At 51.2% G+C, this 25,513-nt stretch overlaps 2 protein-coding genes across 2 annotated transcripts in view; one reads left to right on the top strand and one right to left on the bottom strand.

The window, feature by feature from the left end:
* The window catches only part of WDR62 (WD repeat domain 62), a 53,456-nt gene extending 45,786 nt beyond the window's left edge, over positions 1-7,670 (bottom strand). The window contains exons 1-3 of the mRNA XM_038767675.1: positions 7,512-7,670; positions 4,633-4,724; positions 3,458-3,520 (exon numbers count right to left, since the gene is read on the bottom strand). Of these exons, the coding sequence (XP_038623603.1) occupies positions 3,458-3,520; positions 4,633-4,724; positions 7,512-7,670 (314 nt within the window). The remainder of the gene's footprint in view (positions 1-3,457; positions 3,521-4,632; positions 4,725-7,511) is intronic.
* Positions 7,671-12,958: 5,288 nt separating this feature from the next.
* On the top strand, positions 12,959-25,513 carry THAP8 (THAP domain containing 8). Its single transcript, XM_038767392.1, has 4 exons — positions 12,959-13,095; positions 18,046-18,238; positions 22,345-23,103; positions 24,874-25,513. Exons 1-4 carry the CDS (start codon positions 13,013-13,015, stop codon positions 25,015-25,017), a joined length of 1,179 nt encoding a protein of 392 aa, XP_038623320.1. The 5' UTR covers positions 12,959-13,012; the 3' UTR covers positions 25,018-25,513.

Genomic DNA, 25,513 nt, shown 5'->3' with positions numbered 1-25,513 from the left:
AAGGTAAGCATCAACCCTACTACTACTGAGTCTGAGAGCTGAGTCTGCCAACTCTCGGCCATCCCTTCCGGAGAATGGGCGGTCTGGGAGAGCCCCAGTAAAAGTCCTTGGGGAGAGGAGAAGGGGTGCTGTCACCTGGGGGTCCTGACCCAAGCCTGAGAGCAGCAGCAACAGTGTTGCTCAGTGGATAGAGCACAGTCCCGGGAGTCAGAAAGATGGGAGTTCTAATCCCGACCCCACCAAATGTCTGCTGGGTGACCTCGGGCAGGGCTCTTCACTTCTCTGGGCCGCAGGTACGTCGGCTGGAAAATGGGATTAAGACCGTGAGCCCTATGTGGGGCAGGGGCTGGGCCCACCCTGATTATCTCCTATCTACCGAAGCACTTAGAACATAGTAAGCGCTTAATAAATGCCATTATTATAACAGTGTTTGTCACATAGAAGTGCTTAACAGATACCATTATTATTATTATTATTATTATATTATTATTATTATTATTATTCTGGATCGAGAAGCAGCGTGGCTTAGTGGATACAGCCCGGAACTGGGAGCCAGAGGGACCTGGGTTTTAAGCCCGGCTCTGCCACATGTCTGCAACAAGTTGTTGCCAACTTGTACTTCCCAAGCGCTTAGTCCAGTGCTCTGCACACAGTAAGCGCTCAACAAATACGATTGATTGATTGATTGATTGATTGCTGGGTGACCTTGGCAAGTCACTTCACTTCTCTGGGCCTCAGTGCCCTCATCTGTAAAATGGGAATGAAGACTGTGAGCCCCCCCGTGGGACAACCTGATCACCTTGTAACCTCCCCAGCGCGTAGAACAGTGCTTTGCACATAGTAAGCGCTTAACAAATGCCATCATCATCATCATCATCATTATTATTATTATTCTCTGGGTCTCAGTTACTTCATCTGTGAAGTGCGGATTGAGTCTGTGAGCCCCACGTGGGACAGGGACTGTGTCCAACCCGATTTGCTTGGATGCACCCAGGCGCTTAGAACAGCGCGTGGCACATAGTAAGCGCTTAAATATCATAATTATTATTATTACAACACAAAGACAGACACAATCGCTGCCCACAACGAGCTCCTCCCCACCCCAAGGCCGTTCCAGGGAAAGGCTACCGCGGAGCAACCTTTAGACTGTGAGCCCACTGTTGGGTAGGGACTGTCTCCATGTGTTGCCAACTTGGACTTCCCAAGCGCTTAGTCCAGTGCTCTGCACACAGTAAGCGCTCAATAAATACGATTGAATGAATGAATGAATGAATATCTGGCGCTCGACCCAATGCCCAGTGCCCGTGCTGGCAGTAGGCCTCATCACAGGCTTCGGAGCCCCCCTATCCTGGGAATGGGGGCTCCCTTCTCCAAAGCCCCCAGTCAATCAATCAATCAATCAATCAATCGTATTTATTGAGCGCTTACTATGTGCAGAGCACTGTACCAAGCGCTTGGGAAGTACAAATTGGCATCACATAGAGACAGTCCCTACCCAACAGTGGGCTCACAGTCTAAAAGGGGGAGACAGAGAACAGAACCAAACATACCAACAAAATAAAATAAGTAGGATAGAAATGTACAAGTAAAATAAATAAATAAATAAATAAATAGAGTAATAAATATGTACAACCATATATACATATATACAGGTGCTGTGGGGAAGGGAAGGAGGTAAGACGGGGGGATGGAGAGGGGGACGAGGGGGAGAGGAAAGAAGGGGCTCAGTCTGGGAAGGCCTCCTGGAGGAGGTGAGCTCTCAGCAGGGCCTTGAAGGGAGGAAGAGAGCTAGCTTGGCGGATGGGCAGAGGGAGGGCATTCCAGGCCCGGGGGATGACGTGGGCCGGGGGTCGATGGTGGGACAGGCAAGAGCGAGGTACAGTGAGGAGATTAGTGGTGGAGGAGCGGAGGGTGCGGGCTGGGCTGGAGAAGGAGAGAAGGGAGGTGAGGTAGGAGGGGGCCAGGTGATGGACAGCCTTGAAGCCCAGGGTGAGGAGTTTCTGCCTGATGCGCAGATTGATCGGTAGCCACTGGAGGTTTTTGAGGAGGGGAGTAATCCGGGCAGCAGCATGAAGTATGGATTGAAGTGGAGAGAGACACGAGGATGGGAGATCAGAGAGAAGGCTAGTGCAGTAGTCCAGACGGGATAGGATGAGAGCTTGAATGAGCAGGGTAGCGGTTTGGATGGAGAGGAAAGGGCGGATCTTGGCAATGTTGCGGAGCTGAGACCGGCAGGTTTTGGTGACGGCTTGGATGTGAGGGGTGAATGAGAGAGCGGAGTCGAGGATGACACCAAGGTTGCGGGCTTGTGAGACGGGAAGGATGGTAGTGCCGTCAACAGAGATGGGAAAGTCAGGGAGAGGACAAGGTTTGGGAGGGAAGACAAGGAGCTCAGTCTTCGACATGTTGAGCTTTAGGTGGCGGGCGGACATCCAGATGGAGATGTCCTGAAGGCAGGAGGAGATGCGAGCCTGGAGGGAGGGGGAGAGAGCAGGGGCAGAGATGTAGATCTGGGTGTCATCAGCGGAGAGATGATAGTTGAAGCCGTGGGAGCGAATGAGGTCACCAAGGGAGTGAGTGTATATTGAGAACAGAAGGGGACCAAGCACTGAACCTTGGGGAACCCCCACCGTAAGAGGATGGGAGGGGGAGGAGGAGCCTGCAAAAGAGACTGAGAAAGAACGACCGGAGAGATAAGAGGAGAACCAGGAGAGGACGGAGTCTATGAAGCCAAGGTCAGATAACGTGTGGAGGAGAAGGGGGTGGGCCACAGTGTCAAAGGCAGCTGAGAGGTCGAGGAGGATTAGGACAGAGTATGAGCCGTTGGATTTGGCAAGCAGTCCAGGCCACGCGACGGAGAGGGGCACGGAGAAGCAGCGTGGCTTAATGGATAGCGCACGGGCTCGAGGGTCCGGAGGACCTGTGTTCTAATCCCGGCCCTGCCACGTGTCTGATGTGGGACCCTGGGCAAGTCGCTTCACTTCTCTGGGCCTCAGTTACCTCATCTGGAAAACGGGGATTAAGAGTGTGAGCCCCACGTGGGGCCGGGACTGTGTCCAACCTGATTAACTCGTATTTATTTTATTTGGTTAATATGTTTTGTTTTGTTGTCTGCCTCCCCCTTCTAGCCTGTGAGCCCGCTGTTGGGTAGGGACCGTCTCTAGATGTTGCCGACTTGGACTTCCCAAGCACTTAGTACAGTGCTCTGCACACAGTAAGCGCTCAATAAATACGATTGGATTGGCTCTACCCCAGTGCTTAGAACAGTGCTTGGCACATAGTAAGTGCTTAACGAGTATCATCATGATTATTATTATTATCACCCGCCCCCTGGCTCTGATGGGGACAGGGAGAACCTGGTCCCAGGAAGGATGGGTCCCGCACGGGCCAAGGTGGGTGGGGAAAAAGGAGACGCGCCCCTCTCTCCTGCCGCACCCCATTCCCACCTCTCCCTTACCTGGATGTGTTCAGGATGTGCCTCTGTTTGTTCTTCTCGGGGTTTAAAATCACCACCACGCAGCTGCAGAGGTGGAGGAGGACATGTCAGGCGGGGAAGGCGCTCCCATCCACTCCCTCACCCCTAATCTTCTAGCCTGCGAGCCCACTGTTGGGTAAGGACCGTCCCTATGTGTTGCCAACTTGGACTTCCCAAGCGCTTAGTCCAGTGCTCTGCACACAGTAAGCGCTCAATAAATATGACAAATAATAATAATAATAATCTGCCAAGCCCTATGACCATTCTCCTTTCATTAGAAGGAGTGCGGCCTAGTGGATACAGCCTGGGAGTCAAAAGGACCTGGGTTCCAATCCTGGTTCTGCCACTTGCCTCCTCTGTGATCCCAGGCAAGTCACTTCGATCAATCAATCGTATTTATTGAGCGCTTACTGTGTGCAGAGCACCGGACTAAGCGCTTGGGAAGTCCAAGTTGGCAACGTATAGAGACAGTCCCTACCCAACAGCGGGCTCACAGTCTAAAAGACTTCACTTCTCTCTGCCTCAGTTACCCCAGCTGGAAAATAGGAATTCAGAACTGTGGGACATGGACTTTGTCCGATTAGATTAGCTAGATTAGAAGCCGCGTGGCTCAGTGGAAAGAGCCCGGGCTTTGGAGTCAGAGGTCACGGGTTCAAATGCCGGCTCCACCACTTGTCAGCCGTGTGACTTTGGGCAAGCCACTTCCCTTCTCTGGGCCTCAGTTCCCTCATCTGGAAAATGGGGATTAAGACTGTGAGCCCCCCATGGGACAATATGATCAGCCCGCAACCTCCCGTGCGCTTAGAACAGTGCTTTGCACATAGTAAGCGCTTAATAAATGCCATTATTATTATTATTATTATTATTACCCTGGCACTTAGTACAGTGCCTGGAACAGAGTAAGGGCTTGACAAGGGCTTGTGTTTAACCTGGTTACCTTGTATCCTTCCCTCGCTAGACCAGTGCTTGGCGCATATTAAGCGCTTAACGAGTACCACGATTGTTGTTGTTATCACTGATAAGTGCTATCTAAAAAAAATCTAACGGAGCATCACCCTCTCTTCCAGTCCACCAGAGAGGTTGAGGAATAAGCGACTGGTCACCCAGCGCGTCGGCATCCCAGCAACTCGGTTGAGGGAAGACGAGCCCGCACTCACCCGGCCAGGTAGGCGATCTGGCCTGTGTTGGGGTCGCAGTCCAAGCCGCTGCTGTTCTGGGCCGTGATGCCGAGGACCTTCTCCAGGGTCACCTGCTCCAAGGGAAACCAAACACGATTCATTCATCCGTTCCTTTATTCCGTCGTATTCATTGAGCGCTTACTGTGTGCAGAGCACTGTACTAAGCCCTTGGGAGAGTACAATATAACAATAAACAAATTCCCTGCCGTTACAGTGTGGCCGTTACCCACCACAATCGCATTTCTTGAGCGCTTACTGTGTGCAGAGCACTGGACTAAGTGCTTGGGAAGTCCAAGTCTAGAAGACCAAAACCGAACATACTAACAAAGTAAAATAAATAGAATAGATATGTACAAGTAAAATAGAGTAATAAATATGTACAAACATATATACATATATATAGGTGCTGTGGGGAAGGGAAGGGGGTAAGATGGGGGGGGTGGAGAGGGGGACGAGGGGACCACAACCGCCCACTGAACCGACGCGGGATTGTAGGTTCGTTGTGGGACGGGGACTGTGTCCAACCTCACTTGTATTCATTCAGTCGTATTTATTGAGCGCTTACTGTGTGCAGAGCACTGTACTAAGCGCTTGGGAAGTACAAGTTGGCAACATATAGAGATGGTCCCTACCCAACAGCGGGCTCACACTTGTATCTATCCCCAGCGCTTAGAGCAACGCTTGGCACATAATAAGCACTTAACAAGTACCATAATTATTACATGGGACAAGGGACAGTGTTCAACCTGATTTGCTTGTGTCCACCCCGGTGGTTGGTACAGTGCCTGGCACATAGTAAGCGCTCAATACAAGCATTCTTATTAAAGGGAGCAAGTCAGGGGGACACAGAAGGGAAGAGGAGAAGAGGAAAGGAGGGCTTAATCTGGGAAGGCCTCTTGGAGGAGACGGGCCTTCAAGAAAGCTTTGAAGGAGGGGGAGAGGCACTGTCACATCCAACACCAAGAATCATCATCATCAATCGTATTTATTGAGCGCTTACTGTGTGCAGAGCACTGTACTAAGCGCTTGGGAAGTACAAGTTGGCAACATAGAGAGACATCAGCGTGGTTTAGTGGACACGGCAAGGGCTTGGGAGGTAGAGGACGTGGGTTCTAATCCTGCCTCTGCCACTGGTCTGCTGTGTGACCTTGGGCAAGTCACTTCTCTGGGCCTCAGTTCTCTCATCTGGAAAATGGGGAGGAAAACTGTGGGTGTGGGACAACCTGATGACCTTGTTGCTACCCCAGAGCTTAGAAAAGTGCTGGGCACGTAGTAGGCGCTTAGCAAATACCATTACTATTATTATTATTATTATTTCTGCGGGCGATTCCCCGGACTCCTCCCCCCACCCCCACTCCATGGAGGGGGTGCTGAGGGGGCGGGGCCGGAAGGGGCGGGGCCGGAAGGGGGTGGTGGGCGGGGCCAGAAGAGGGGAGGGCGGGGCCGGGAGGAGGGGAGGGCGCTGCGGGGAGAGGCCGGAAGGGGGCGCAGCCGGGAGCAGTGAAGGGGCGGGGCCAGGAAGGGCGGAGGGGCGAGGGCGGGGCCGGAAGGGGCGGAGTTTGAAAGAAAGAGGAGGCGGGGGATTGGAGGAGCCAAGAGCAGGGGAGGGCGCTGAGGGGCGAGGCCGGAAGGGGGCGCCGTCGGGAGGAGGGGGGTGGAGGGGCGGGGCCAAAGGAAGGGAAGGCGGGGAGGAGAGAGCGGGGCCGGGAGGAGCGGAGTGGGGGGGAGGGGCCAGAAGGGCTGGGGTCGGGAGGAGTGTGGCAACTTACGTTGCCAACTTGGACTTCTCATGCGCTTAGTACAGTGCACTGCACACAGTGAGCGCTCAACAAATACGATTGAATGAATGAATGAGTGCAGGGGCGGGGCCAAGAGGAAGGGCGGGGCCGGAAGGGGACGGAGTTGGGATACGAGGAAGGGGCGGGCCGATAGGAGGGGAGGGCGCTGAGGGGCGGGCCAATGGGAGGGGAGGGCGCTGAGGGGCGAGCCAGCAGGAGGGGAGGGAGCTGAGGGGCGGGCCAATAGGAGGGGAGGGCGCTGATGGGCGGGCCAATGGGAGGGGAGGGAGCTGAGGGGGGCCAATAGGAGGGGAGGGAGCTGAGGGGCGGGCCAATGGGAGGGGAGGGCGCTGAGGGGCGGGCCAATGGGAGGGAAGGGAGCTGAGGGGCGGGCCAATGGGAGGGGAGGGCAGTGAGGGGCGGGCCAGCGGGAGGGGAGGGCGCTGAGGGGCGGGCCGACAGGAGGGGAGGCCGCTGAGGGGCGGGCCAATGGGAGGGGAGGGCGCTGAGGGGCGGGCCAATGGGAGGGGTGGGCAGTGAGGGGCGGGCCAACGGGAGGGGAGGGCGCTGAGGGGCGGGCCAACGGGAGGGGAGGGCGCTGAGGGGCGGGCCAGTGGGAGGGGAGGGTGCTGAGTGGCGGGCCAATGGGAGGGGAGGGCGGTGAGGGGCGGGCCAATGGGAGGGGAGGGCGCTGAGGGGCGGGCCAATAGGAGGGGAGGGCGCTGAGGGGCGGGCCAACAGGAGGGGAGGGCGCTGAGGGGCGGGCCAATGGGAGGGGAGGGCGCTGAGGGGCGGGCCACTGGGGGGGTGGGCCAATAGGAGGGGCGGGCCAATAGGAGGGGAGGGCGTTTAGGGGCGGGCCACTGGGGGGGCGGGCCAATAGGAGGGGAGGGCAATGAGGGGCGGGCCAATAGGAGGGGAGGGTCAATGGGAGGGGAGGCGGATGAGGGGCGGGCCAATGGGAGGGGAGGGCGCTGAGGGTTGGGGCCAGAAGGAGCGGAGTCGGGAAGAGAAGGGGCGGGACCAAGAGGATGAGAGGCCGCTGGGGGCGGGGCCGGGGCGTTGTCGGGGCCGCCTCACCCTGCTCTGCACGGTCTCCTCGGGCGCCCCCTGGAGGCGGGTTCTTCGGCGCTGATGGGGCGGCGCGGCCGGCGGCGGAGGCGGCGGGGGGGAGGAGGAGCCGAGGCCCCTGCGGCCAGGGACTGGACCGGCCGCGACCAGGGGCCCGGGGGCCGCCATCGCCCCGCACCCAGCGGCCGTTACCCGACGACGCCGAGCTCCGAACCGACGCGGGAAAGCCGGCTCGGGGCCCCCATTGGCCGGCGCCCGCGGGCGGCGGCCAATAGCCAGGCGACACCGCCCCGCCGCCGGCCAATGGGAGGGGCGCGCGCGCGCATGCGCGCGGCGCCGCCCCTTCGCCTTTGGCGCCGTAAATACACACAGAGAGGTCTTTAAGATTCATTCATTCAATCGTATTTATTGAGCGCTTACTGTGTGCAGGGCACTGTACTAAGCGCTTGGGAAGTCCAAGTTGGCAACATCTAGAGACGGTCCCTACCCAACGACGGGCTCACAGTCTAGAAGGGGGAGACAGACAACAAAACAAGAAGACAGGTGTCAAGTCAGAACAAATAGAATTTAAGCTAAATGCACATCATTAACAAAGTAAATAGGATAGTAAATACGTGCAAGTAAAATACATAGAGTAATAAATCTTTACGAGCATATGTACAGGTGCTGTGGGGAGGGGAAGGAGGTAGGGCGGGGGGATAGTAAGCATCATCATCATCAATCGTATTTATTGAGCGCTTACTATGTGCAGAGCACTGGACTAAGCGCTTGGGAAGTACAAATTGGCAACATCTAGAGACGGTCCCTACCCAACAGTGGGCTCACGGTCTAAAAGGGGGAGACGGAGAACAAAACCAAACATACTAACAAAATAAAATGAATAGAATAGATATGTACAAGGGTAAATGCCGTTAATTGATAAGAATAATAATAATAATAGTGGCATTTATTCCTTCAATCGTATTTATTGAGCGCTTACTGTGTGCAGAGCACTGGACTGAGCGCTTAGGAAGTCCAAGTTGGCAACATCTAGAGACGGTCCCTACCCAACAGCGGGCTCACAGGCTAGAAGGGGGAGACAGAGAACAAAACCAAACATACTAACAAAATAAAATGAATAGAATAGATATGTACAAGGGTAAATACCATTAATTGATTAATAATAATAACAATAATAATAATAATAGTGGCATTTATTCCTTTAATCGTATTTATTGAGCACTTCCTGTGTGCAGAGCACTGGACTAAGCGCTTGGGAAGTCCAAGTTGGCAACATCTAGAGCCGGTCCCTACCCAACTGCGGGCTCACAGTCTGGAGGAGGGTGACAGACAACAAAACAAAACATATTAACAAAATAAAATAAATAGAATAAATATGTACAAGTAAAATAAATTAATAGAGTAATAAATACACAAATATAATGCGGGTGCTGCGGGAAGGGGAAGGAGGTAAGGTGGGGAGGTGGAGGAGGGGGGATATATTCATTCAATCGTATTTATTGAGCGCTTACTGTGTGCAGAGCACGGTACTAAGCGCTTGGGAAGTCCAAGTTGGCAACATATAGAGACAGTCCCTACCCAACAGCGGGCTCACAGTCTAGAAGGGGTGGACAGACGGCAAAACATATTAACAAAATAAATAGAATAAATACGTACAAGTAAAATAAATAGAGTAATAAATACGTACAAACATATATACATATATACAGGTGCTGTGGGGAGGGGTGCTTACTATGTGCAAAGCACTGTTCTAAGCACTGGGGAGGTTACAAGGTGATCAGGTTGTCCCACGGGGGGCTCACAGTCTTAATCCCCATTTTACAGATGAGGTAACTGAGGCACAGAGAAGAAGAAGAAGAAGAAGAATGGTATTTGTAAAGCGCTTACTATGTGCAAAGCACTGTTCTAAGCACTGGGGAGGTTACAAGGTGATCAGGTTGTCTCACGGGGGGCTCACGTCTTAATCCCCATTTGACAGATGAGGGAACTGAAGCACAGAAAATGAATGAATGAATGAATAAGTGAATGAATGAATGAGGAGTTAAGTGACTTGCCCAAAGTCACACAGCTGACACTTGGCGGAGCCGGGATTTGAACCTATGATAGAAAGGAACCCCTTGTCCTCTGGGCTCAGGGCCCGCTCCCTAATATTGCTCGATAGCCGCCTTTTTTTCCAGAATCTCTTTCAATCAATCAATCAATCAATCAATGGGGTTTCTTGGGCGCTTACTGTGTGCAGCAGCAGTACTGTACTAAGCGCTTGGGAAAGAATAATACAACAGATCTGACATCCCTTCTAGACTGTGAGCCCACTGTTGGGTAGGGACTGTCTCTCTCTGTTGCCAACTTGGACTTCCCAAGCGCTTAGTACAGTGCTCAGCACAAAGTAAGCGCACAATAAATACGATTGATTGATTGATATAGAGACAGTCCCTCCCCAACAGTGGGCTCACAGTCTAGAAGGGGGAGACAGACAACAAAATAAAACATATTAAAAACAAAATAAAACAAAACAAAATAAAACATTAACAAAATAAAATAAATAGAATAAATATGTACAAATAAAATAAATAGAGTAATAAATACTCTATTTGTATTTGTATTTATAATAAATATACAAACATATACACATATATACAGGTGCTGTAGGGAGGGGAAGGAAGAGAGGAAGGAGGGGGCTCAGTCCGGGAAGCTCCAATTATCAGCTGTGTGACTTTGTCATTTCACTTCTCTGGGCCTCAGTGACCTCATCTGTCAAATGGGGATGAAGACCGTGAGCCCCCCGTGGGACAACCTGATCACCTTGTAACCACCCCAGCACTTAGAACAGTGCTTTGCACATCGTAAGCGCTTAACAAATACCCTTATTATTATTATTATTAATACACAGTAAGCGCTAAGTCACTTCACTTCTCTGTGCCTCAGTTCCCCCATCTGGAAAATGGGGATGAAGACCGTGAGCCCCCCGCGGGGGACAACCTGATCACCTTGTAACCTCCCCAGTGCTTAGAACAATCAATCAATCAATCGTATTTATTGAGCACTTACTGTGTACAGAGCACTGTACTAAGCGCTTGGGAAGTCCAAGTTGGCAACATCTGGAGACGGTCCCTACCCAACAGCGGGCTCACAGTCTAGAAGGGGGAGACAGACAACAAAACAAAACATATTAACAAAATAAAAGAAATAGAATAGATATGTACAAATAAAATAAATAAATAGAGTAATAAATACCTACAAAGAAAGAACAGTGCTTTGCACACAGCAAGCGCTTAACAAACACCATTATTATTTCTTACCTCCTTCCCTTCCCCACAGCACCTGTATATATGTATATGTTTGTACATATTTATTACTCTATTTATTTTACTTGTACATATCTATTCTATTTTATTTTGTTAGTATGTTTGGTTTTATTCTCTGCCTCCCCCTTTTAGACTGTGAGCCCACTGCTGGGTAGGGACCGTCTCCATATCTTGCCAACTTGGACTTCCCAAGCACTTAGTGCAGTGCTCCGCACACAGTAAGTGCTCAATAAATACGATTGATTGATTGATTGATTGTGAGCCCACTGTTGGGTAGGGACTGTCTCTATATGTTGCCAGCTTGTACTTCCCAAGGGCTTAGTCCAGTGCTCTGCACACAGTAAGTGCTCAATAAATACGATTGATTGATTGATTGTGAGCCCACTGTTGGGTAGGGACTGTATTTATATGTTGCCAACTTGTACTTTCCAAGCACTTAATACAGTGCTCTGCACACAGTAAGCGCTCAATAAATACGATTGATTGATTGATTGATAGCCCACTGTTGGGTAGGGACTGTATCTATATGTTGCCAACTTGTACTTTACAAGCACTTAATACAGTGCTCTGCACACAGTAAGCGCTCAATAAATATGATTGATTGATTGATTGATTGATTGTGAGCCCACTATTGGGTAGGGACTGTATCTATATGTTGCCAACTTGTACTTTCCAAGCACTTAACACAGTGCTCTGCACACAGTAAGCGCTCAATAAATACGATTGATTGATTGTGAGCCCACTGTTGGGTAGGGACTGCATCTATATGTTGCCAACTTGTACTTCCCAAGCGCTTAGTCCAGTGCTCTGCCCACAGTAAGCGCTCAATAAATACGATTGATTGATTGATTGATTGTGAGCCCACTGTTGGGTAGGGACTGCATCTATATGTTGCCAACTTGTACTTCCCAAGCGCTTAGCCCAGTGCTCTGCACACAGTAAGCGCTCAATAAATACGATTGATTGATTGTGAGCCCACTGTTGGGTAGGGACTGCATCTATATGTTGCCAGCTTGTACTTCTCAAGCGCTTAGCCCAGTGCTCTGCCCACAGTAAGCGCTCAATAAATACGATTGATTGATTGATTGATTGTGAGCCCACTGTTGCGTAGGGACTGCATCTATATGTTGCCAACTTGTACTTCCCAAGCGCTTAGTCCAGTGCTCTGCACACAGTAAGCGCTCAATAAATATGATTGATTGATTGATTGATTGATTGTGAGCCCACTGTTGGGTAGGGACTGTCTCTATATGTTGCCAGCTTGTACTTCCCAAGCGCTTAGTCCAGTGCTCTGCACACAGTAAGCGCTCAATAAATACGATTGATTGATTGATTGATTGTGAGCCCACTGTTGGGTAGGGACTGTATCTATATGTTGCCAACTTGTACTTCCCAAGTGCTTAGCCCAGTGCTCTGCCCACAGTAAGCGCTCAATAAATACGATTGATTGATTGATTGATTGTGAGCCCACTGTTGCGTAGGGACTGCATCTATATGTTGCCAACTTGTACTTCCCAAGCGCTTAGTCCAGTGCTCTGCCCACAGTAAGCGCTCAATAAATACGATTGATTGATTGATTGATTGATTGATTGTGAGCCCACTGTTGGGTAGGGACTGTATCTATATGTTGCCAACTTGTACTTTCCAAGCGCTTAATACAGTGCTCTGCACACAGTAAGCGCTCAATAAATACAATTGATTGATTGATTGTGAGCCCACTGTTGGGTAGGGACCGTCTCTATATGTTGCCAACTTGTACTTCCCAAGCGCTTAGTCCAGTGCTCTGCCCACAGTAAGCGCTCAATAAATACGACTGACTAATTGATTAAATACGATTGAGTGAATGAATACGATTGATTGATTAAATACGCTTGAATGAATGAATGAATGAATGAATGAAAACCCCCCCGCGGTTGGATGGGGCGGCCCTCGACCTCCCCTCCGGCCACAAATGGTACCGTCCGCAGAGGTTGCGTGAGGAGAGTCACGCCGCCGGCGGCGCCGTCCGTCCGCGCAGGCGCGAGGGCGGGCCTCGCGCCTCGACCGCGCGTGCGCCGCGGCGCCCCCGCCCCCGGCACGTGACGGGGGTGGAGCGTGGGGGTCACGTGAGGAGGGCGGAGCGTGGGGGGGGGGACCGCGTTATCCCGGCAGGGCCGCCGCTCCTTATAGCGCTGTGGTCCTTAGATCCCGGCCAGGCCGGGCGCGATGCCCAAGTACTGCCGGGCGCCCAACTGCTCCAACACAGCCGGGCACCTCAGCGCCGACAACAGACGCATCAGCTTCTACAAGTAAGGAACACTAACGATGAGGGGGCATTTGGTTAAGCGCTTACTATGTGCAAAGCACTGTTCTAAGCGCTGGGGAGGTCACAAGGTCATCAGCCTTCATCCCCATTCCGCAGATGAGGCCCGGAGACGTGAAGTGACCAGGCCCAAACTCCCACAGCTGACAAGGGACGGAGATAATAATAATGATGATGGCATTTATTAAGCGCTTACTATGTGCAAAGCACTGTTCTAAGCGCTGGGGAGGTCACAAGGTCATCAGCCTTCATCCCCATTCTACAGATGAGGCCCGGAGACGTGAAGTGACCAGGCCCAAACTCCCACAGCTGACAAGGGACGGAGATAATAATAATGATGATGGCATTTATTAAGCGCTTACTATGTGCAAAGCACTGTTCTAAGCGCTGGGGAGGTTACAAGGTGATCAGGTTGTCCCAAGGGATGGGACCTGGGAAGTGACCTGCCCAAACTCACACAGCTGACAAGGGGTGGAGATGGGATTTGAACCCATGACTTTTGACTCCCTATAATAATAGTGATGATGGCATTAGTTAGGTGCTTACTATGTGCAAAGCACTGTTCTGAGCGCTGGGGAGGTTACGAGGTCATCCGCCTTCATCCCCATTCTACAGATGAGGCCCGGAGACGTGAAGTGACCTGCCCAAACTCACACAGCTGACAAGGGACGGAGATAATAATAATGATGATGGCATTTATTAAGCGCTTACTATGTGCAAAGCACTGTTCTAAGCGCTGGGGAGGTTACAAGGTGATCAGGTTGTCCCAAGGGATGGGACCTGGGAAGTGACCTGCCCAAACTCACACAGCTGACAAGGGGCGGAGATGGGATTTGAACCCATGACTTTTGACTCCCTATAATAATAGTGATGATGGCATTGGTTGAGCGCTTACTATGTGCAAAGCACTGTTCTAAGCGCTGGGGAGGTCACAAGGGCATCAGCCTTCATCCCCATTCTACAGATGAGGCCCGGAGACGTGAAGTGACCAGGCCCAAACTCCCACAGCTGACAAGGGACGGAGATAATAATAATGATGATGGCATTTATTAAGCGCTTACTATGTGCAAAGCACTGTTCTAAGCGCTGGGGAGGTCACAAGGTCATCAGCCTTCATCCCCATTCTACAGATGAGGCCCGGAGACATGAAGTGACCAGGCCCAAACTCCCACAGCTGACAAGGGACGGAGATAATAATAATGATGATGGCATTTATTAAGCGCTTACTATGTGCAAAGCACTGTTCTAAGCGCTGGGGAGGTTACAAGGTGATCAGGTTGTCCCAAGGGATGGGACCTGGGAAGTGACCTGCCCAAACTCACATAGCTGACAAGGGACGTAGATGGGATTTGAACCCATGACTTCTGACTCCCTATAATAACAGTGATGATGGCATTGGTTAAGCACTTACTATGTGCAAAGCACTGTTCTAAGCGCTGGGGAGGTCACAAGGGCATCAGCCTTCATCCCCATTCCGCAGATGAGGCCCGGAGACGTGAAGTGACCAGGCCCAAACTCCCACAGCTGACAAGGGGCAGAGATGATAATAATAATGATGGCATTTATTAAGCGCTTACTATGTGCAAAGCACTGTTCTAAGCGCTGGGGAGGTTACAGGGTCATCAGCCTTCATCCCCATTTTACAGATGAGGGCCGGAGACGTGAAGTGACCTGCCCAAACTCCCACAGCTGACAAGGGACGGAGATAATAATAATGATGATGGCATTTATTAAGCGCTTACTATGTGCAAAGCACTGTTCTAAGCGCTGGGGAGGTTACAAGGTGATCAGGTTGTCCCAAGGGATGGGACCTGGGAAGTGACCTGCCCAAACTCACACAGCTGACAAGGGGCGGAGATGGGATTTGAACCCATGACTTTTGACTCCCTATAATAACAGTGATGATGGCATTGGTTAAGCGCTTACTATGTGCAAAGCACTGTTCTAAGCGCTGGGGAGGTTACAAGGTCATCAGCCTTCATCCGCATTTTACAGATGAGGCCCGGAGACGTGAAGTGACCTGCCCAAACTCACACAGCAGACAAGGGATGGAGCTGGGATTTGAACCCATGACTTTTGACTCCCTATAATAATAGTGATGATGGCATTGGTTAAGCACTTACTATGTGCAAAGCACTGTTCTGAGCGCTGGGGAGGTTACGAGGTCATCAGCCTTCATCCCCATTCTGCAGATGAGGCCCGGAGACGTGAAGTGACCTGCCCAAACTCACACAGCTGACAAGGCGCGGAGATGGGATTTGAACCCATGACTTTTGACTCCCTATAATAATAGTGATGATGGCATTGGTTAAGCGCTTACTATGTGCAAAGCACCGTTCTAAGCGCTGGGGAGGTTACAAGGTCATCCGCCTTCATCCCCATTTTACAGATGAGGCCCGGAGACGTGAAGTGACCTGCCCAAACTCACACAGCTGACAAGGGACGGAGATGGGATTTGAACCCATGACTTTTGACTCCCAATAATAATAATGATGATGGCATTGGTTAAGCGCTTACTATGTGCAAAGCACTGTTCTAAGCGCTGGGGAGGTTACAAGGTCATCAGCCTTCATCCCCATTTTACAGATGAGGCCACTGAGGCCCAGAGACGTGAAGTGACCTGCCCAAACTCACACAGCTGACAAGGGGCGGAGCTGGGATTTGAACCCATGACTTCTGACTCCCAAGCCCGGGCCCTTTCTACTGAGCCACGCTGCTTTAGTACAGTGCTCTGCACACAGTAAGCGCTCGATAGTAGTAATAATAATGATGGCATTTATTAAGCGCTTACTGTGTGCAAAGCACTGTTCTAAGCGCTGGGGAGGTTACAAGGTGATCAGGTTGTCCCACGGGGGGCTCACAGTCTTCATCCCCATTTTACAGATGAGGGAAGTGAGGCCCAGAGAAATGAAGTGACCTGCCCAAAGTCACGCGGCTGGCAGTTGGGCAGAGCCGGGATTGGAACCCACGACCTCGGACTCCAAAGCGCGTGATCTTTCCACTGAGCCCCGCTGCTTCTCTAAAATCGATAAATTGATCATCGATAAATTGACACCTGTCCACATGTCGAGGTTCAATGGAAAGAGCCCGGGCTTGGGAGTCCGAGGTCATGGGTTCAAATCCCGACTCTGCCAATTGTCAGCTGTGTGACTTTGGGTTAGCCACTTGACTTCTCTGGGCCTCAGTTCCCTCACCTGTAAAATGGGGAGTAAGACTGGGAGCCCCCCGTGGGACAACCTGATCCCCTTGTATCCTCCCCAGCGCTTAGGACAGTGTATATATGTTTGTACATATTTATTACTCTAGTTATTTATTTATTCATTTTACTTGTACCTATCTATTCTATTTATTTTATTAGTATGTTTGGTTTTGTTCTCTGTCTCCCCCTTTTAGACTGTGAGCCCACTGTTGGGTAGGGACCATCTCTATATGTTGCCAACTTGGACTTCCCAAGCGCTTAGTCCAGTGCTCTGCACATAGTAAGCGCTCAAAAAATACGATTGATTGATTGATCTGGGTTAGGGTGCAGGATTAAAGTAGGCGCTCAATAAATACGATTGATGATGATGATAAATAGGGCTGAACGAATGAGGGGTGAAAACCTTCACGTGGTTCCAGTTCCCGTCATCATCATCAATCGTATTTATTGAGCGCTTACTGTGTGCAGAGCACTGGACTAATACGATTGATTGATTGATCTGGGTTAGGGTGCAGGATTAAAGTAGGCGCTCAATAAATACGATTGATGATGATGATAAATAGGGCTGAACGAATGAGGGGTGAAAACCTTCACGTGGTTCCAGTTCCCGTCATCATCATCATCAATCGTATTTATTGAGCGCTTACTGTGTGCAGAGCACTGGACTAATACGATTGATTGATTGATTGATCTGGGTTAGGGTGCAGGATTAAAGTAGGTGCTCAATAAATATGATTGATGATGATGATAAATAGGGCTGAACGAATGAGGGGTGAAAACCTTCACGTGGTTCCAGTTCCCGTCATCATCATCATCAATCGTATTTATTGAGCGCTTACTGTGTGCAGAGCACTGGACTAATACGATTGATTGATTGATTGATCTGGGTTAGGGTGCAGGATTAAAGTAGGTGCTCAATAAATATGATTGATGATGATGATAAATAGGGCTGAACGAATGAGAGGGGTGAAAACCTTCACGTGGTTCCAGTTCCCGTCATCATCATCAATCGTATTTATTGAGCGCTTACTGTGTGCAGAGCACCGGACTAAGCGCTTGGGAAGTCCAAATTGGCAACATCTAGAGACAGTCCCTGCCCAACAGTGGGCTTACAGTCTAAAAGGGGGAGACAGAGAACAAAACCAAACATACTAACAAAATAAAAGAAATAGAATAGATAGGTACAAGTAAAATAAATAAATGAGCAGGGGGCATTGGCCCACTGACAGGCTCGGGGAGGAAACCGCTGCCGTCCATCTCCTTCGCCCTTCTCGCCTCCCGCCCCTAACATCTCAATAAATAACAGCGCTCAATAAATACGATTGATGATGATCTCCGACTGAGAGGGGCGAAAATATTCTATTTTATTTTGTTAGTAAGTTTGGTTTTGTTCTCTGTCTCCCCCTTTCAGACTGTGAGCCCACCGTTGGGTAGGGACCGTCTCTCTATGTTGCCAATTTGGACTTCCCAAGCGCTTAGTCCAGTGCTCTGCATATAGTAAGCGCTCAATAAATACGATTGATGATGATGATAGGTACAAGTAAAATAAATAAATAAAAATGAGCAGGGGGCACTGGCCCACTGACAGGCTCAGGGAGGAAACCGTTGCCGTCCATCTCCTTCACCCTTCTCATCTCCCGCCCCTACCATCTCCGGCTGAGAGGGGCGAAAAAGCCAGGGGGTCCCAGGGGCCGAGTGCGAGGTCCTGCCCCGCTGACATCCTCTCCCCCCCCGCAGGTTCCCCTTGCAGGACCCTGCGAGGCTGCAGGAATGGCTGCAGCAGATGCGGCAGGATCAGTGGGTCCCCACGCGGCACCAGCACCTGTGCAGCGACCACTTCGCCCCGTCCTGCTTCGAATGGCGCTGGGGCGTCCGCTACCTCAAGCCCGACGCCGTCCCCACCATCTTCCGAGCCTCGGCCGGCGGCACGGTGAGAGGCCCGGGGTCGCCCGGCGGCCCATCCTTCCCCCAGTCAATCAATCAATCAATCATATTGAGCGCTTACTATGTGCAGAGCACTGTACTAAGCGCTTGGGAAGTCCAAATTGGCAACATATAGAGACAGTCCCCAACATTGGGCTCGCAGTCTAAAAGGGGGAGACAGAGGACAAAACCAAACATACAAAATAAAATAAATAGAATAGATACGTACTCCACCACGTTTTCTCCTGGGGATTCCCGGCCTCCCGAGTCAGCCGTCGCATCTCTCCGAAGATCCCGAGCCGGGAGTTTGGGGATCAGGCCGGGCCTAGGGGTGGGAAGTCGGGAGGAGGTGAATGGGGGGGTCACCGTGTGCGCCCTGTGAGGGGGAAACGCGTCGGCAGCCCGGATAATAATATAATAATAATAGTGGCATTTGTTAAGCGCTTACTATGTGCAAAGCACTGTTCTAAGCAGCCCGGATAATAATAATAATAATAATGGCATTTGTTAAGCGCTTACTATGTGCAAAGCACTGTTCTAAGCAGCCCGGATAATAATAATAATAATAATGATGGCATTTGTTAAGCGCTTACTATGTGCAAAGCACTGTTCTAAGCAGGCCAGATAATAATAATAATAATGGCATTTGTTAAGCGCTTACTATGTGCAAAGCACTGTTCTAAGCAGCCCGGATAATAATAATGATAATAATGGCATTTGTTAAGCGCTTACTATGTGCAAAGCACTGTTCTAAGCAGCCCGGATAATAATAATAATGATGATGGCATTTGTTAAGCGCTTACTATGTGCAAAGCACAGTTCTAAGCAGCCTGAATAATAATAATAATAATGGCATTTGTTAAGCGCTTACTATGTGCAAAGCACTGTTCTAAGCAGCCTGGATAATAATAATAATAATAATGGCATTTGTTAAGCGCTTACTGTGTGCAAAGCACTGTTCTAAGCAGCCCGGATAATAATAATAATAATGGCATTTGTTAAGCGCTTACTATGTGCAAAGCACTGTTCTAAGCAGCCCAGATAATAATAATAATAATAATAATAATAATAATAATGGCATTTGTTAAGCGCTTACTATGTGCAAAGCACTGTTCTAAGCAGCCTGGATAATAATGATAATAATGGCATTTGTTGAGCACTTACTATGTGCAAAGCACTGTTCTAAGCAGCCTGGATAATATAATAATAATGGCATTTGTTAAGCGCTTACTATGTGCAAAGCACTGTTCTAAGCAGCCCGGATAATAATAATAATAATAATGGCATTTGTTAAGCACTTACTATGTGCAAAGCACTGTTCTAAGCAGCCCGGATAATAATAATAATAATAATAATGGCATTTGTTAAGCGCTTACTATGTGCAAAGCACTGTTCTAAGCAGCCCGGATAATAATAATAATAATAATGGCATTTGTTAAGCGCTTACTATGTGCAAAGCACTGTTCTAAGCAGCCCGGATAATAATAATAATGGCATTTGTTAAGCGCTTACTATGTGCAAAGCACTGTTCTAAGCAGCCCGGATAATAATAATAATAATAATAATAATGGCATTTGTTAAGCGCTTACTATGTGCAAAGCATTGTTCTAAGCAGCCCGGATAATAATAATAATAATAATGGCATTTGTTAAGCGCTTACTATGTGCAAAGCACTGTTCTAAGCAGCCCGGATAATAATAATAATAATGGCATTTATTAAGCACTTACTATGTGCAAAGCACTGTTCTAAGCAGCCTGGATAATAATAATAATAATAATAATGGCATTTGTTAAGCGCTTACTGTGTGCAAAGCACTGTTCTAAGCAGCCCGGATAATAATAATAATAATGGCATTTGTTAAGCGCTTACTATGTGCAAAGCACTGTTCTAAGCAGCCCAGATAATAACAATAATAATAATAATAATAATAATGGCATTTGTTAAGCGCTTACTATGTGCAAAGCACTGTTCTAAGCAGCCCGGATAATAATGATAATAATGGCATTTGTTGAGCGCTTACTATGTGCAAAGCACTGTTCTAAGCAGCCTGGATAATAATAATAATAATAATGGCATTTGTTAAGCGCTTACTATGTGCAAAGCACTGTTCTAAGCAGCCCGGATAATAATAATAATAATAATGGCATTTGTTAAGCACTTACTATGTGCAAAGCACTGTTCTAAGCAGCCCGGATAATAATAATAATAATAATAATAATAATAATAATGGCATTTGTTAAGCGCTTACTATGTGCAAAGCACTGTTCTAAGCAGCCCGGATAATAATAATAATGGCATTTGTTAAGCGCTTACTATGTGCAAAGCACTGTTCTAAGCAGCCCGGATAATAATAATAATAATAATAATAATGGCATTTGTTAAGCGCTTACTATGTGCAAAGCATTGTTCTAAGCAGCCCGGATAATAATAATAATAATGGCATTTGTTAAGCGCTTACTATGTGCAAAGCACTGTTCTAAGCAGCCCGGATAATAATAATAATAATGGCATTTATTAAGCACTTACTATGTGCAAAGCACTGTTCTAAGCAGCCTGGATAATAATAATAATAATAATGGCATTTGTTAAGCGCTTACTATGTGCAAAGCACTGTTCTAAGCAGCCTGGATAATAATAATAATAATAGCATTTGTTAAGCGCTTACTATGCATAGCACTGTTCTAAGCGCTGGGGGGATACAAGGTGATCAAGTTGTCCCACGTGGGGCTCACAGTTTTAATCCCCATTTTCCAGATGAGGGACCTGAGGCTCAGAGAAGTGAAGTGACTTGCCCAAGGCCACACAGCAGACAAGTGGCGGAGTCGGGACTCGAACCCATGACCTCTGACTCCAAAGCCCGGGCTCTTTCCACTGAGCCCCGCTGGATGAGCGGGGAGGTGGGGTGGGACTGGGGCAGACCTGTTGTAGGGCGCGGGGCGTGCTGCCTAGACTGAGGGAGGGGTGGAGGCTATCATGAGCCCACTGTTGGGTAGGGACTGTCTCTAGATGTTGCCAATTTGTACTTCCCAAGCGCTTAGTACAGTGCTCTGCACATAGTAAGCGCTCAATAAATACGATCGATGATGATCCCCCCCCCGGATGGAACCGGCTGTGGCCGGCTAGGGGATCGGAGCTGACCTGGAATGCCCCCAATCCCTCTGCCCATCCGCCAAGCTAGCTGTCTTCCTCCCTTCAAGGCCCTGCTGAGAGCTCACCTCCTCCAGGAGGCCTTCCCACACTCAGCCCCTTCCTTCCTCTCCCCCTCGTCCCCCTCTCCATCCCCCCATCTTACCTCCTTCCCTTCCCCACAGCACCTGTATATATGTATATATGTCTGTACATATTTATTACTCTATTTATTTTACTTGTACATATCTATCCTATTTATTTTATTTTGTTAGTATGTTTGGTTTTGTTCTCCGTCTCCCCCTTTTAGACCGTGAGCCCACTGATGGGTAGGGACTGTCTCTATATGTTGCCAATTTGTACTTCCCAAGCGCTTAGTACAGTGCTCTGCACATAGTAAGCGCTCAATAAATACAATCGATGATGATCCCCCCCCCCCCCCCCCCGGATGGAACCGGCTGTGGCCGGCTAGGGGATGGGAGCTGACCTGGAATGCCCCCAATCCCTCTGCCCATCCGCCAAGCTAGCCGTCTTCCTCCCTTCAAGGCCCTGCTGAGAGCTCACCTCCTCCAGGAGGCCTTCCCAGACTGAGCCCCTTCCTTCCTCTCCCCCTCGTCCCCCTCTCCATCCCCCCATCTTACCTCCTTCCCTTCCCCACAGCACCTGTATATATGTTTGTACATATTTATTACTCTATTTATTTTGCTTGTACATATCTATCCTATTTATTTTATTTTGTTAGTATGTTTGGTTTTGTTCTCCGTCTCCCCCTTTTAGACCGCGAGCCCGCTGTCGGGTAGGGACCGTCTCTAGATGTTGCCAACTCGTACTTCCCAAGCGCCTAGTCCAGTGCTCTGCACGCAGTAAGCGCTCAAGAAATACGATTGACGACGATGATGATGATGACCCCGGGGTGAGGCCTCAACGGATCCGGGGCCGACGGTGGGGACGGAAGCCCGCTCACGAGATCCGCCTTTGCCTTTCAGAAACGGAAGAGCCCGGGCCGCCCGCCGGCGGAGCCGGGGCCCAAGAGGCCGGCGGAAGGGGAGGCCGGCCCGACGGCGAGCGGGCCCCTGGGGGCCCTGGCCATCGCCATCGACCCCGGCCTGGCCTCGGCCCCCGTCTACGTGGAGGCCGCGGGCGAGCCGGGCCCGCGGGCCCCGCTGCTGGGCACCGTGAGCCTCGTGCCCCTGCTGCAGCTGGTGGGGGCTGAGCCGCCCGGGGAGCCCGGGGCCCTGGTCATCGAGAACGTGGCCATCGAGCCCTTCCCGGAGCCCCTCCCGCTGCCACCGGCCTCGCCCGCCCCCATGGTGGCCTATTTCGAGACCATCCCCACGGCCGCCCCTTTGACCCCGGCCCCCGCGCCCCCGCCGGAGACGGTGCTGTCGTCCGCCCTGAGCCTGCCCATCGTCTCCACCGTCCCCATCGTCTCCAACCACGGGGCCGGGGAACTGGGCGGGGAGGTAGAGATGGAGGAGGAGGAGGAGGAGGACGACGGGGAGCGAGGCGACAGCGGCGGGGAGCCCGAACCCGAGGGCCGGCTGGAGGCGGAGCACGGCTACCATAAAGCGGAGCTGAGCGCTGCCCAGCTGGCCGGGGTGGTGGCCGGGCTGCAGCGGAAGGTCAAGGGCCTGCAGCAGCGGCACAGGCGCCACTGCGCCAAGCTGGAGGCCATGGAGGGGCTGGTGGAGCAGCTGCGGAAGGAGAACCTCGTGTCCGAGGAGAAGCTGCGCCTCTTGGAGATGGTGGGTGCCCGCAGGGTGGGCGGCGGAGGGGCGAGGAGGCCGCAGGCGGGGAGGCCGGCGTCCCCCCAAACACACGCCCGCTCCCTCCGTGTCCCCTCCCCGGCGTCACTTGTCCGCCGTGAGACCCTATTAATCAGAATAATGATACTTGCTAAGCACTTACGCGGAAAGAGCCCGGGCTTGGGAGGTCGTGGGTTCAAATCCCCGCTCCGCCAAGCGACAGCTGGGTGACGTGGGGCAAGTCACTTCTCTTTTAGACTGTGAGCCCACTGTTGGGTAGGGACTGTCTCTATGTGATGCCAGTTTGTACTTCCCAAGCGCTTAGTACAGTGCTCTGCACATAGTAAGCGCTCAATAAATACGATTGATTGATTCTCTGGGCCTCCGTTACCTCAGCTGGAGAATGGGGATTAAGATTGTGAGCCCCACGTGGGACAACCTGATAATAATGATAGCATTTATTAAGCGCTTGCTATGTGCTAAGCACTGGGGAGGTTGCAGGGTGATCGGGTTGTCCCACGGGGGGCTCACAGTCTTCATCCCCGTTGTACAGATGAGGTAACTGAGGCACAGAGAGGTGACGTGCCCAAAGTCACACAGCTGATCACCTTGTATCCTCCCCAGCGCTTAGAGCAGTGCTTTGCACATAGTAAGCGCTTAACAGATACCAAAATTATTATTCTAAGGGCTGGGGGGGAGACGAGATAATCAGGTTAGACGCAGTCCCTGTCCCATCCTCCCCAGCGCTTAGAACAGTGCTTTGCACATAGTAAGCGCTTAACAGATACCAAAATTATTATTCTAAGGGCTGGGGGTGGAGACGAGATAATCAGGTTAGACGCAGTCCCTGTCCCATCCTCCCCAGTGCTTAGAACAGTGCTTTGCACATAGTAAGCGCTTAACGGGTACCAAAATTATTATTCTAAGGGCTGAGGGGGAGACGACAAGATAATCAGGTTAGACACAGTCCCTGTCCCATCCTCCCCAGCGCTTAGAACAGTGCTTTGCACATAGTAAGCGCTTAACAGATACCAAAATTATTATTCTAAGGGCTGGGGGGGAGGCGAGATAATCAGGTTAGACGCAGTCCCTGTCCCATCCTCCCCAGCGCTTAGAACAGTGCTTTGCACATAGTAAGCGCTTAACAGATACCAAAATTATTATTCTAAGGGCTGGGGGGGAGGCAAGATAATCAGGTTAGACGCAGTCCCTGTCCCATCCTCCCCAGCGCTTAGAACAGTGCGTTGCACATAGTAAGCGCTTAACAGATACCAAAATTATTATTCTAAGGGCTGGGGGGGAGACGAGATAATCAGGTTAGACGCAGTCCCTGTCCCACACGGGGCTCGCACTCTTATTCCCATTCTGCAGCTGAGGGAACTGAGGCCCAGAGAAGTGAAGCGGCTGGCCCAAGGTGCCACAGCAGACAAGTGGCGGAGTTGGGATGAGAACCCAGGTCCTCCTGGCTGGCGCTTCTCGCTCCGGCTAGTTCTCCGCCTCTTTTACCTCGTCCGTAAAACGGGGATTAAGCGCGTGAAGCTCACGGGCGAGGGAGACTCCGTCCAACCTGATAAACTTGTACGTGCAGTGCCCGGCGGGAGGTAAGCGCTTAATAGGCGCCACACAAGAAAAACACTCTGTCCAACCTGATAAACTGGTACAGGCGGTGCCCGGCGGGAGGTAAGCGCTTAATAGGTACCCCGCAAGAAAACCAAGCCATTGTGAAGACGCCTCAGTCCGCGTGTTAAGTCCTTTTTTTCTCGCCTCCAGGCCTGCCTCCAGACGGGCGCCGTGGTACCCGAGGGCGGGGGCACAGTCGCCATCATCTGCCAGGAAGACGACCGAGCCCTCGTCTACACGGTGCCCCCTCAACCCGAGGAGCCGGGCCCCTTCATCCACATGGAAGAGGAGTGAGCGGGGGGCGAGGGGCGTCCAGCCCCTGGCCCGCCCTCACCCCTGCATCGCTCAGGGACGGGTGGCTGGCTTCTTCCTCACCTCAGGGGGTGGGAAGGGGCATCTGCCTGGTGGCCTTACTGCTGTGGCACCTTACCAGGGGGTGGGCCGGAGGGAGTCAGGTCAAGGAACGGTTGCCTTAGATGCTCCCTTCCCTCCTAAATTACGCTGCCACGGGGCAGGGGGAGGACCTGGCCCACCTGCCCCCCAATCTACCCCCGGCCTCCTCTTTGGGCTCAGCCTTGGCAAGGGGCTGGAGGGGCGTTGGGCTGGGGGAGGCCTCTCCTGCGGCCCCCATCACCCACGCTGCTGCTGCTGCTGCTGCTGCTGAGGGAAGGGGCGCGGGCCGGGGGAAGCCCTCGGAGGATGCTGTGAAGCGCTCCTGGGGGGGGCTGGGACCCCCTTTCCCCGCCCTCCACGCCCCCAACCCTCTTTCAGGTTCCAATAAAACGCGGAA

The sequence above is a fragment of the Tachyglossus aculeatus genome, chromosome 26 (genome assembly GCF_015852505.1).
Source record: "Tachyglossus aculeatus isolate mTacAcu1 chromosome 26, mTacAcu1.pri, whole genome shotgun sequence".
Classification (NCBI taxonomy): Eukaryota; Metazoa; Chordata; class Mammalia; order Monotremata; family Tachyglossidae; genus Tachyglossus; species Tachyglossus aculeatus.
The sequence above is the reverse complement of the archived record's forward strand: the minus strand, read 5'-3'. Positions and strand labels throughout refer to the sequence as shown.